Raw genomic sequence first — 13,651 nt, 5'->3', positions numbered from 1 at the left:
TACCAAACTCGGTGTGGTTATTGTGCTTGCCACATATAAGCAAAACGTTGAAAATTATTGAAATCGGACTAAAATAACGGCCGCTTCTCATATAACGGTAAATTTCAGAAATGCTTGAAACTTCAATATTTCGAAATTGAAGGACGCTAATTTACTCAAAATTGATACACCCCGGCTTACCATCTAGCGGAAGGTTTCGGAAAGGTGAAAAAACATATTTAATACTTGCGCCGGGTATTTAATGTTCGGCTCCGCCCGAACTTAGACTTTCTTACTTGTTACATTTATCTTAATCTATTTTTCTTCGAACCAACAATACTCACCCATTTTTAACTTGCCACCTACTATACTAATTCACTAAATAGATTGAAAATAGGCAGCGAATGAAGAGAAAAAAGTTCTTACAATTTTTTTCGTTGGCAAGTCTGATATCGAAATTGATCAGCGTTGTGCAATTAACCGTGCAATACAATGTCAATTCAGTCAGCATAGAGAAAAAAATATTGCCTAAAAATTAAACACCCTAATGCATACACATTATACATGCAACGATTTTTTGCTCATTTTCTAAATATTACCCGTAAGTAGAAAAACGCTGTAATTTTTTTTAGAAAAAGAAGAACGATCTTTATTTATTGCATACATTTCAGATATAACCTTTTCCTTTATACGTGCATTTTTACATAAACTCGTACATATGAACATGCGTACATATTCGTATAAATGTCAAGTATGTATATTGGAATTGCCAGTGACTTTAATACAAAGCGTAGGTAATTTTTAATTTTACAACTAATTAATGAAATCATTGTTGTTGGTCTCTCTTCTTGAAAAGTGGTTTTTAATTTACTGTTTTTTTGTTTGTAATATACACGTACATGTAATGATGTAATGCATTGTTTATCATGTAATCTATGTTTCTATGAAATAATTTTTTTTTCGACAAAATTGTTATGTGCGTGTTGACAAGTGTTAAATAATATAAGTAAATGAATGAGAAATATGTAACCAAGTGGGTTTTAATAGAAAAATTAAGGGTGTTGGTGTCGACTGGGGTGCCTTTAGATGCGTGATAAATATTGGGTATGTCTACGTCGAGTTTCAATACCAAGGAGTTAAGCCTGCCTCAATATCCAAACCTTAGTCGTGTCAGAGTTAAATGGCAGCTGCGATGGTTACGGTATTTGCGGAAACGTCCCTTTGTTTCAGACCGACGATGTCGATATCAGCAAAATCGTTCTTTTGCTATATATAGTGCCGCTGCGATTTAGATATGCAGCTCTTATAGTGCTTTTCAGCACCAAATTGAAAAAATCGCACAGGAGTGAATCGCCTTGTCTAAAACCAAGTTTGGACTCAAACGGCACGGAGAGGTCCTTCCCAGTTTGAACGGAGCTGAACGTTACGCTCAACGTCACTGCGTCGTACAGGCAACTTCTCTTCGTGCTATCAAAAGCAGCTTTAAAGTCGACAAAAAATGATCTGTGTCGATTTGTCTTCTCCAGGATTTAACGTGCTGTGAACCTCTGGTCAATGGTGGACTTATCAGGTCATAAGCCACACCAATAAGATCCAATCAGTTGGTTTTTGAAGGCCTTCAGTCTTTCACACAGTATCGTCGGCAGGACCTTGTACACAATATTAAGAAGGCGATAGTTGGCGCAAACGGCGGGATCTGCCTTCTTGTGGATTGGATAAAGTACACTGAGATTCCAGTCTTCAGTCTTGTATCCATCAGACCAAATTCTGCTTAAAAGCTGGTACATGCGCCCTACCAACTCTGCGCCACCGGCTTTGAACAGCCCAAGCGGTGTACTGCCGGCTCCGGGAGCCTTGTTGTTCTTAAGCCGCCTTATTGCTGTTCTCACCTCGTCTTGGTCAAGTAGAGGGGCGTGAGCTTCATCCATTTACATTAGTTCGGGTTCTCCTTCATCAAACGTGCCACCTGCGTCACCATTCAAACGCGTTGAGAAGTGATCCCTCCATATCTCAAGTGCATTCTGGACATCTGTTATCAGATTTCCATTCTTATCTTTTCCGGAGGAAGGTTATCGGAATATTTTTTTGTTATGTATATTACCGCATAACCTTGGACCACATTAAACGATTTCTATAATAGTTTTTAAAGGAAAGGTGTTACCTCACAGGTGGCCACATACGAATTCGGTTTAAATCCGATAATTGGATCATCATTAAATTTTTATATGAGAATTGAACTCGGTTTTGTTTTTGCTTAAAAATTACTTGTCTTCTGATATAATTTTCGTGCCGCATTCCTGTCTGCCAGCATCTCAAGTCTTCGCACTCACGCCTTCCTGCATCTCCTTTCTTTCTCTTGAAAGTCGTCTTTCTGCCCTCCTTATTTCACGATATCGCTCAGTTGTTGCGCGTGTCGCTAATGGCTGCAGGGTAGTTTTGTATGCTGCATATTTTTCTGCAGCAACTGCGCGGTACTCTTCGTCATACCAGTTATTTCTGCGCGATTGGTAATAGCCAACAACTTCTTCCGCAGCGGTACGAAGTGATTGAAAGATGCAGTCCAACTGCTCATTTATATCCAATTACTATTCGTCGGATTGAAGAAAAACCTCACGATCGACCAAGTACATATATTCCTAACTAGAGACTCTTCCGCGTATGCGGATTTCCCAGCTGCTGAAACTGTAAGTTGAGATCCTTCTTATGGAGATCGTCGCGATCCACCTTGTGTAGTTGGTCACGTTAGAAACTTCAGCTGTGAAATACCAAGCATGCCAATTGCTCGAAATTTTTATGAGCAAACAACGAATTACTTTTTCTATGCATTCCTTAAATTTACTTTCGCTTGATTTCTGATTAGTCCATAAAAAAACAAAATTATGTATTCTTGGGACAAGATTTCTAGTCAATAGCCGACGCAAATCCGGGTGTACGATGGGGACTCATTCGAAATCAAAAACATTTTCTAACTGAAAAAAATGGTAAGTATTGGGAAAAACAGAAAAATTAAAAATATGACAAGGTGTGTTAAAAGCAAAATCATTTTTTTCGCCTATATTAACCGCAGAAAAAAGTTTTTTTTTGGTAACCACAAAAAGTACTCATACTCCATATATTGCACAGTTGCTTATCAATTCTTACATACACTAAAATTTATATACTTCTGGCCTTATTCATAAAAATAAAATAGATTTAAAGAGCTCTATAAAGTGACAATTTTATACAAATTTTCGATTTATAAAGCAGTTAAAGTCTTTCTTTATTTTTTATGAATTTGGCTGCCCCTTTTATATTTGAATTCACTCGTATTTTTGGTATACCATTAATTTTATGCTTCGTTTAGTGTTCACTTATTAATTTGAGTGCTAAATTGGAAGAAGCAATCGTTCTAATACATATGTACATATGTATTTCTCTCAACTTTCTTCTTAGCTCTAACTCCATTTGCATTCATTAATACTTTGGTTTTCCGCGTTATGTTTACAGTACTTTAAATAATTTTTGATTTTCGTTTGCACCTACAAACATACATGTATTGTATGTACGTATACATATTTCATTCAACTGCATTACATTACTTAATTTTATTTCTTAAACGTTTACAATACTCTTCTGCTTTTTCTTGTCCTTCTCCTATATAACTCGGCTGCTTGTTTTACATACATTTATACTGATTACTCATTTATTGCCCAACCACTATTTGTGCCATTCCTTTGTAATTTTTACTTCATTTGCCTTTTTTTATTTCGTACAGATCTTCTAGCATACTTCTCCTAGTCCAAGTATCGTTTGAAAAAAAAAGAACTGAAACCTAGAATTTACTAAGTATTCAATTGTGTTTCTTTTTTAACCTTAAGTCAGCCTTTAATTCTTAACGGGGGAACAAATACACATGCAAATACATATTTACTATAATTTTCAAGCACTTTTCATACGTATATTTATATAATAATTACTAGACTTACAGCTTGTAGAAAACATTTATTATACAAAAATTATTCATACTTTTACAAATATATATTTATAAATGGAGTAATTGCGTTTATAGATAATTTGGAAGTTTAATGGTTTAGTACAGAAGCCAACTTCAAGCATTATGTGGGGCTGTTTCTCTTCTGTCTTATATATTTTTTTTTTAATTTTCTTACGTAGTAAATTTAAATTATAACTGCAGCAGATGAACCAAAGCTTGGTAAACAATCTGTTGCTTATATATTTAAAATTTGTGTTTAGTTAAAATGAATTTAAAAATAACTGTACCAAACTACACTCTGCTTCACTTGAATGGGCTCAAAGAACCGGGTTCATATATTTAATTTTAGCATTGGAAAATCATATTTTTATAAGCCCATTTTGATGAACGAAGAATTTTGTAGAAAAATTGAATTTGTTGATTATTTTGAATAGGCATAGGGGCAAAAGGATAAAGGAAAGAAGAGACACAACTATTTTAAGAGAGCGGAATAAAATCCAATCAATAATTATTATAGTAAGATACAAATTTTGCGAGGCATCTATAACTATTATTTTGAAATTATGAATTAGTGTTGGAAAAAATGTTAGATAATGGTATTTTTTGTTAAATAAAAATGTACTAAAAAGTATTGAATTTTCACCCCCGAATATGACTAATGTCCTTATTTTCCATAAAAATAATATGGCATAATTTGTGTTCTATAAATAGGTTGACTGCTGCGAAAAACTAAGAATTTGTTCCGTTCTTCTCGTTTCTACAGCTACTGAGGTGAGAATTTGTGCATTATGTTGCCGGCAAGAAAAACGTCCCAAAATATGCGAAATTATGTGAAGGCCTATCGTTTATTCCATGAATTTTTAAAAGTTGAAATTTGATCTAACGTTTTATCAAAATACGAATTTGCGCTGCTGTGGAGAATTTTATTAAGTTTGCTGTGCATACGGTTTGCGCCGAATAAAATTGGCCGACATACATTTTTCCATAACTCTGCATTACATTAAATGTTTGATACGTTCAGAAGCCGCAGCAATTGGACGAAACCGTTATTAAAAAAAAAAATCAGTGATTGCTGAGCGAAATTATGTGCTTCTGAACGGGTACATTACCTGTACAATTCAACTGTTGTCTTAACCCTTAAGTACTGTTGTTAGTCTCTCAGGCCCGAGACAATTTTTAGATTAAAATTAATATTTCGTTTATGGGTCGGTAAATTTCATACTACGAATAGCTTTTACCGAGTCAGCAATTAGTTAATTAGCATAGTGATCAAACGTGTGCGTACTTGCGCGTGGCCTGTGAGACCAAACCACCATTGACGTAACTATTTTTCGATTGTTTTTTAATGTCCTACCTATCAAATGATATCTGTCGGGGAATCTGGCAGGAATTTCTAGCAGTACTAATATTTTTAATAATTTAAGTATGCTACTTGCAACAAATTTTCTTGTAAATATTGGAGATATTTTCTTCTTGTTTTTATAGCGATATAAGAAATCAATGTTGAAAAGCCAAGAAAACAAACACTACTGAACAAACATTCCATTGTGAGGTTTGCCTAATTTCTTTTTAAACAAATGAATCACTTTTTTGCTTAGATTTTGTTTTTAACATGTAGTTTGCAGATATTGCTAATAAAATTTTAATTAAATTGACTTAAATTTAAAAATGTGCGAAGGTTTTAATTTGTTGCGAAGTCAAAGGATAATATTTTCATTAAAAATAGTTAATGCGATGATAAAGTCAACCGTTGAGTTAATCAGAAGTGGACAGCAACGCATTCTGAAGGTGCAATAGCAACAGTTACTGAGCACTTGCGCCTTCTGAAAGTGCCTATTATTGAACTTTTGAAAAAGTGGCATAAAAAAGGTTGCGGAAAATAAGAAGGATCACATGATCGCAACAAGCGATCACCAAAAAAAAGAAGCAGTGCTGTAATTGCTGTTTTTTTTTTAGAAATTCATATGTATGTAGCATAATGGAGCACGAGAAGTACGGTTTAGCGGACTTTTGTCAACTTCCAGGGCCAGAATTGCTATTAAAACTGGACTAAGCGCAGGCTTCGAGCATCGATTCACACGAAAATGGGAAATTTGTTTTTATACGTGTGAAATAAGAAAATTTCCTGAGCTAAGAAAAAAAGAAAAGATAAAAGCGGGAATTTTGGATGACCCACAACAAATATAAATATTAATAAAGGTATGAAATAAAATTTGTTTCTATTTATGTCATCTGTATAAAGTCTAAAGTTAAGAGGGAATTATAGATCACTTGATCAGTGTTGTTATTCTAAATGAGATTAAAATTAAACATCTCCGATGTCCACAATTACAGCTATAAGCTGGGCCTAAAAAAAAATCAGTGCCTGTTCAAGTGAAACGGAGTGTGTTTTTAATATATTATTAACCCTCCATCTCACCTCCTCTAATATCTTATCAGCAAAACAAATTCTTTTATTTACTATAAATCCATAATAATATTAAACTTAACTTTAAAGTAAGTGCAACTAAGTATACCCTCAGCCCGATTCTAGTGACTACAAAATGAATACGATGTGCCAGGCTACAATCACTTTAGAATCGAGCTGCCAATTTATTTGCTGGCAATATCCTAAGCTTTTATTAGCACGACTCTTAAGCACATAAGTATACCGTTAATTTAAATTTACAATACAATACAATATAAGTACACATGTTTTGCATATATGTATGTGAATATGTACATATGTATGTATGTAAGTGAAAGTGCATGAGTAATATAAATTCATGTTTGTTTATGTTTATTTGTATTACATAAATATCTATATACTAAATATATGTGTATGTATGCATTAAAAAACATATTCGTTGCTTTCGTGCAAATAATACCTTAAACAATATTCAACTACTCTTACAAGGATTATAAATAAATTCGAATGATGAGAAAAGGCTCGTTAAAAAACTGAAATAAAACTATTATGTAATAAAAAATATATTCAAACATGAATTCGCAGAGAAAGATTCGAAGAAAGAGTTTACCTTAGGTTTCTTTTTTAACAAATTGTAACAAAAATTTGCTCCATCTGTTGCTGAAATGTAAATAAAAGCTCCGTGCACATTTTTAGCGCGTAATTTCAAAAATGATAAAATGGAATTGTGTCACTTTCGAAGATCGTCTGCGATATTTTGTCTTATTACTTGGAAACTTTTGACTTTATATGAGTACACATTTGTAGTTGCCTCCCCGATCCTCCCACTTAAGAGAATAATCAGCCTCATTGCGTAAGTCGTAAATTAGGCTGAATTGTACGACTCGACAACATTAGCATTGTCTACTGTCGTGCTGAAATAAGTAAACGACGAAAATTGTCGAAAACTATGCAGTGCTGCCAAGTTCTTCCGTTTTAATACACTAGTCGAGTGGAAATTTTAGGCAATGACGCTAAATTTTCGATACGATTCGACTCTCGAAAAACGACTTGCATTCGGCACGACTCTCGCAATGAGGCTGAATATTGTGGTTTGACAGTTCCAAAGGTTTTAGTCAGAAGCACAAAGGAACAGACTATTTATTTTCCGCCACTATCGATTATTTTTTTGGCACTATCGATACTCTGACAGAAAGGTCATTCAACATTTATTCATTGTCTATTGTCGTGCTGAAATAAGCAAACGACGAAAATCGTCGAAAACTATGCAGTGCTGCCAGTTTTATTCCGTTTTAATGACATCAAATTTTCGATACGATTCGACTCTCGAAAAACGACTTGCATTCGACACGACTCTCGCAATGAGACTGAATATTGATGTTCTAACGATGGTTGTGCAGCTCTACCTCCTGCAGCATTCCCCTTGGGGATTTTTTTTTGTAAGTGTAACAACATTTTTAACTGTACTGAAAAACTTGTCTCCACAATTAAAAATGCTATAATTCCCACCAAACAATTTTGTTGACGGCAATAAGAAAACGTCTCGCCCTCGGCAACAAATTTATTGTCGCTCGCCATCGTATCGATTTATTATTACCAGTCGCTCTAAAACGTCCGCCGAAGGCAACTCGCCTGGGCGAGTCGTTTTCTTATTACCTGAATGAGTCGTTTTCATATCGCTTCATTATTGCTTCAGACGATATTTTTAAAAACTTTCTTTTTAATAATTCATTTATTTTTTTTTTATACAAAATTGGGACTTGAAAACGAAATTAATTATTTCTATCGCTATCGCGCCTCATATTTTTTCACTGCTACCTTTGTACCTGTTGGGAGTAATAATGAGAACATATGTATTCCTAAAATGACATGAAAGAAATTATGTTGCCGATTTCTCATGTTTTGCATATGTGAACTTTTCAATAAGACTCGGCACCATCGCATACAGTTCGTGAAATCCAAAGCTTTTTAGAAAAAAAGCTTCAGTTCTTCGCAACAATCGCCAAATTTTCCTTATGGTCCATTCTCGAGGCCAAAAAAATGTGAAACAGCCAACGCGTTGAAGATTGTTCTTCGCCGCTACATTCGTGCAGCCTGTGAAGCACTCCCGGACAGATTGGACGATACTTTGCGAGCTAAGGGTGGCTATATTGAAGAGCAATACACTTTTCAAGATGTTTGTAAAAAAATTTACATATCTATAGCATTTTTAATTGGCAACCGCCACGTATTTCATGGTCGAATGTAATGAATGGGTGAAATGAATTTTTTCGTTTGCGTCGCCCTGCCTAGATCTGGACCCTAAATATGTACTTAAAGCGCAATTTCGCCAATTTCGTCTGGAGTGCGGCGTTGTGCAGTCTCGATCACCGCTACTAAACATACATAACTGAGGCTGCAATGAATACAAAGGAGGGACTCATCCATGCACATGAACCAGCAGCCGGGTTCCAACATTTGCAATCGCTAAATTTGATCGCCAAAAATCTTCAAAAGAACAGCAGATGCGCGCCTAACAAAATTCAACATCCAGTTACATACGGCTCATACCGTCAGCTTTAGCTGATTACACATTGCTTACGTTCCTTTTTATGTTGTATTTAGCGCAGCGATTGTCCGAACTCCACGGCTACGTCCCTGATAAAGCATATCAGATTTTACTGTCTGTATCCCAAAAGCTGCCGGCAAGTGATTTGAAGTATTTTTTCTTGTCGGATTACATTAGATTGAATCGAATTTACAATTTCAAACGCTGCGTTTTGTCGCTTTTGTTTTCAAACAAAAACCAAAGTAAATTGAAATCAAATTAAAAAAAAAGAAAGAATAAAGACTTTAAAACAATTGAAAATTCTCAAATTAAACAAAAACAATAACGTGCAATTTATGCTATTTACATACTCATTATACTCATTTTCATCTAATTGCAAATTAGTTCGAATGAACTACCTCATGCACATATTTTTTAAATATGTAAAAATACTTTTTTTCTCTACAATTCAACATTACTCATATTAAAATTCTTTCGTTTTTTGTTTTTTTGCCTTTTTCGCTTTTTACTACATGCGTACTCTTATTTTCTGTCTAATAAAGATTAATAAACTTACACTTCGCAACAACACATATATATGTCTCACTTGCTGACGGCCAGCCAAGCAACTAGCCAGCCTACAGCTTGCTTTTTTCTCAATATTTTAAGCCAATCCACAATTTACTAAATGCCAACGTTTTTTTTTTGTTTTGTTTCTTTATAAGGGGTTTTTTGCCACACACTAAATACAATCCAACTCATCCAAGTCATATTTATATAGATGGACGCAAAGTGTTTTTTGTTGTAATATAAATTTGTATAGATTTATTTTAATCGGTCAATTTGCATTCACTTTTATAATAAAAAGTAATAATAATAATAAATGTAATAGTAATAACCTAAAATTACTTAAATTATATTTTGTAAATATAAGCATTATGTATATATGTATGTAATAATTACTTTTACTAAAATTAGAATTACAAAACATTTATGCGAAACATAGAAACAAACATTTTTTAGACAAAATAAGTATGTTTGTAAGTATATAGTATTGCTATATATTTTCTATCTTCTTTGTTCCATTTAACGGTTTTGATTTCAGCTGCTGCTGATTGAATTGTTTCCTTTCTTTTTTCAGTTTGGGATTAATTGTAATGCAAAAAATGTACATTTGCTAATAAAATACTAATTTCGTGAGTTTGTGTAAATTAGACAATAACATTTGCAATTTGTGTGTGTTTTTTTTTTTTTTTGGTATTTGTTTGCCAAAAGTGTATAAAAACAAAGACAATTGAATACAAAGGCGATGAAAATTAAGATTTGTTTACATACAAAACCAAAAATGATGCACGGTAAAGGGGAAGGCACGAGTATTTGTTCAGCTCATGCATTCGTTTTGACATTTTATATAATATATGTAATGCATGTACATATAAGCGCGCGCCTAAGCATGGTGTGGTGAATCGCATAACATATTGTTTATTAAAGTAGTGGTAGATAATTCGCAATACAAAATAAAGCATTGTAAATAAACTTGCTTAAATTTTTAAAAATATTGTATGCATTTACAAATGCGTTTTGTATGCATGCGTATGTATATGTTAATGATATATATATCTATGTTGATATATTAAACTGTGACTTTTATAATGTCTAGGCCCGTAAATGTGTGTGTGTGTGTGTGTGTGTGTATGTACGTTACATTGCATTTGATTTTTACCTATTAATTTGCATATGCATTTCATCTTTACATAACTATATAAATAATATATTAAATATTTTGATTACTATTTGTTGTGTTGTAAAAAATAATATGTTAAAAATACAAAAAAAAAACACGTGACAAAGTATTTAATAAAGTGATGGAGAAAAATCGCACAAAAAAATATTCTTTACTAAATATATCTAATGCTTACTACTTTTTATATGCGTTACTACCGAAAACAAATATGTATTACCAATATTCTAGCCCATTCTTTGCGAATTATGTAAATTTCTTATACACGATAAAAAAAAAAATTTAGGCGTAAAACTTCTTGACGAATTTCCATTTTAGCTTGCATTAATTTGATTTCTAATCAGTTTGCTTCAGTCAATTTTTAACCATTAGCTTTATACTTCAATTTTTTTCGTTCTAGTCATAATTAAATGAGTGTCATGAAAAAATTTAGTCTTAATTGTCCGATTTGGGAAGATGCTTTAAATTGCTATGCTTTGTTACTTTGCTGCTGTGTCGATTGTTACTTTTGCTTGTCGTTGCATGCCGCAGCTTTGGAATCGGCTTAATTGGCGTTACTGCCGATACTGCTGCTGTGGCGGCACTTGTTGCTGTTGTTGATAGCTGCAACGACTTAGTAGCACCGTCGGCTTCAGCTTTATTGGCTAACAATGCTGTCGCTTTTGTTGTTATCTTTGCTGTTGCATTTGTTGTTGTTGCTGCTGCTGCACCAATTGGCAACATACTGCTACTGCTGCGACTCATCTTAGTACTAATGCTGTTATGTAGTATATTATTTGTGTGGATGTTGTTGTTCCTGTGGCGTTGGCAATTGCTATGCTGTTGTTGTAGTTGTATATGTTGCTTTTTCATATTATCGCTAATGTGAGACGTGCTGCTGGAAGTGTAAAGCATTTATCAGTAGGCCTGCGCCTCCTTATAATCACTCTGATCTGATGTGTAGAAGTCTTCTAGTTTCCATTGCAGCGTCTCAAAGGTCGGTCGTCGCATTGGATCCTTGTGCCAGCACTCGAGCATAATTTCATATAGGCGTGGTTCACAATTGGGTGGTGCCGGCATACGATAGCCGTGTTCGACTTGCGTCAAGACTTCGGCATTAGTCATACCTGCAAGAGAGCGATACAGGAGTGTTAATAAATGTTTTGAATAGTTCCATAGTAAATTATATATGTACATATGTATTTGAGATATTGGATAATTGAACTTTGTACGAGCACAAAATACTTGACAGCCCAAAAGCTGTTCGGTCAAGCGCTTTCATCTTTTTTTTATAAAGCATATTGTGCCTCCTAAGCATATAAAATAAAATAAAAATTGAAATATCAGCTTACCAGGATATGGTATGCGTCCGTACGTCACTAACTCGGTGAGTAAAATGCCGAAACTCCACACATCAGACTTTATGGAGAACTTGCTGTAGTTGGCAGCTTCAGGTGCTGTCCACTTGATGGGGAAACGTGCGCCTACGCGTGCCTCATACTCATCTTCTTTTATAAGTCTAAAAGGAGAAAAATAATTAAATTTCTATGACCTTAATAAAAAGCATATTTTTTTAGGATCTTGTTAAGATATAATTAATGTAGACTTAACTTAAACTTACGCAACTTAAAAGCAATCTATTAAATGGGTAACACTTAAGATATAAATTGTTAATTTACAGAAATGCATTCTACATTATATTTCAATTCACTGAAGTCTATGAAAGTTATGTCCAAAACCTCTGACTTTTGAAATCTGCACAAAAAGAATTATTGGTTGCTATGTAGTGATCATAATTCGGTTGACATTTTTTACTGTTGCTTTCTGTTTGTAGTCATTCTACCGGCATGTTTGTTGATTGGTGTCCCAAGCATTGACCCAGGACCCAATTATGGCTGGAAATGAAATTTCGCTGGACATAAATGAGGCAATAAATGCAGATGCCAGCAGAATTCTCCCTTATTACCCTATCTCTCTAGAAGTAAAATTCAACCGAAATTTTTTCGTGTAATCTAGCTTACCAAGTCCATACATATGTACTTATACATTAGTCCTAAATGGGTCAAATAAAGTTCAATTTGTTCCAAACGATTTTGAGAAACTCATTGTGGGATTATATCAGGAGTATACAATTTTTTTATTGGGACCCTGTAAAAACAGCTAAATCGGGTTTTTCTATAACCCAGTCTGAGACTTTGAGCCTGATTGTAGAGTTCACTGCGATTTCGCCTATTGTGAAATCCTATGGGTATAGATTTTTTTCCCAATGACAAATACCAATCGCGTTCCTGGATCAGCCGAGCTAATTCTACCGCATAATTGCTGATAATAGGCTTGCACAGTGGTAGAACAAATTAAAACCGCATGACATTTGGACGAGTTTTAACATATTTTTTCATTTCATTTTCATTTTTTTTTTTATAAAAATATAGTTCATTCTTTAACAAAACCTCAAAAACTCAAGTTTCAAACTCTGCGCAATATTAAAAAAAAAAACAACTAACTTTCGTAAAAATTTCGAGCTTTTATAATTAAATTTCCTAAAATTCTGAGTATGAAATTTTGCACCCTTTTGAATTTTAGTAGAATTAAGTACAAGTTTTAAATGGCTTAAAATTACCGTTGACTATTTAGAACTGTTTTTTGTCCCATTTGCATCCATATAACGAATAAACACAATTTATTTTTATTCGATAGAAAACCGGAATATCTTCCAAAGAAAAAATTCTAAAAAATAAACGGCCATTTGAAACTTGTACTTTATTCTACTAGAACCACTATATCTGCATGTAGCTTTTTATCGAGCTTATAGGGAAAATATTGCAAGACTGCCGAGATTTTTAAATATTTATTGATAAAACTAGGCGTCATACTGCCGCAGAAGGCGAAGACAACTGCTACAAGACCCATTTAGTATATAGAGTTAATCGAAGACAGAGATTGGAAGAATTTCAATCCGCCATTAGCACGGGAATTGCTTATCTTTTTGTAAATGGAAAATTTTTGGGGTCAGAGAATAACCATCGGTCTGGGAGGCATAACAAT

The 13,651-nt window shown here is 33.9% G+C and overlaps 1 protein-coding gene across 4 annotated transcripts in view; it reads right to left on the bottom strand.

Annotated features, from left to right (window-relative positions):
* Positions 1-10,686: 10,686 nt before the first annotated feature.
* LOC108370808 (uncharacterized) overlaps positions 10,687-13,651 on the bottom strand; it is a 98,942-nt gene continuing 95,977 nt past the window's right edge. For all 4 annotated transcript variants that reach the window (XM_017626233.1, XM_017626220.1, XM_017626239.1 and 1 more), the window contains exons 10-11: positions 11,959-12,125; positions 10,687-11,733 (exon numbers count right to left, since the gene is read on the bottom strand). In XM_017626233.1, coding sequence (XP_017481722.1) covers positions 11,525-11,733; positions 11,959-12,125 — 376 coding nt within the window. In that variant the 3' untranslated portion in view covers positions 10,687-11,524. The remainder of the gene's footprint in view (positions 11,734-11,958; positions 12,126-13,651) is intronic.

This window comes from Rhagoletis zephyria, unplaced genomic scaffold, assembly GCF_001687245.7.
Source record: "Rhagoletis zephyria isolate East Lansing unplaced genomic scaffold, Rhagoletis_zephyria_1.1 Rzeph_scaffold_00064, whole genome shotgun sequence".
In the NCBI taxonomy this organism is placed as follows: Eukaryota; Metazoa; Arthropoda; class Insecta; order Diptera; family Tephritidae; genus Rhagoletis; species Rhagoletis zephyria.
This window is presented reverse-complemented; position numbering and strand designations above follow the sequence as displayed.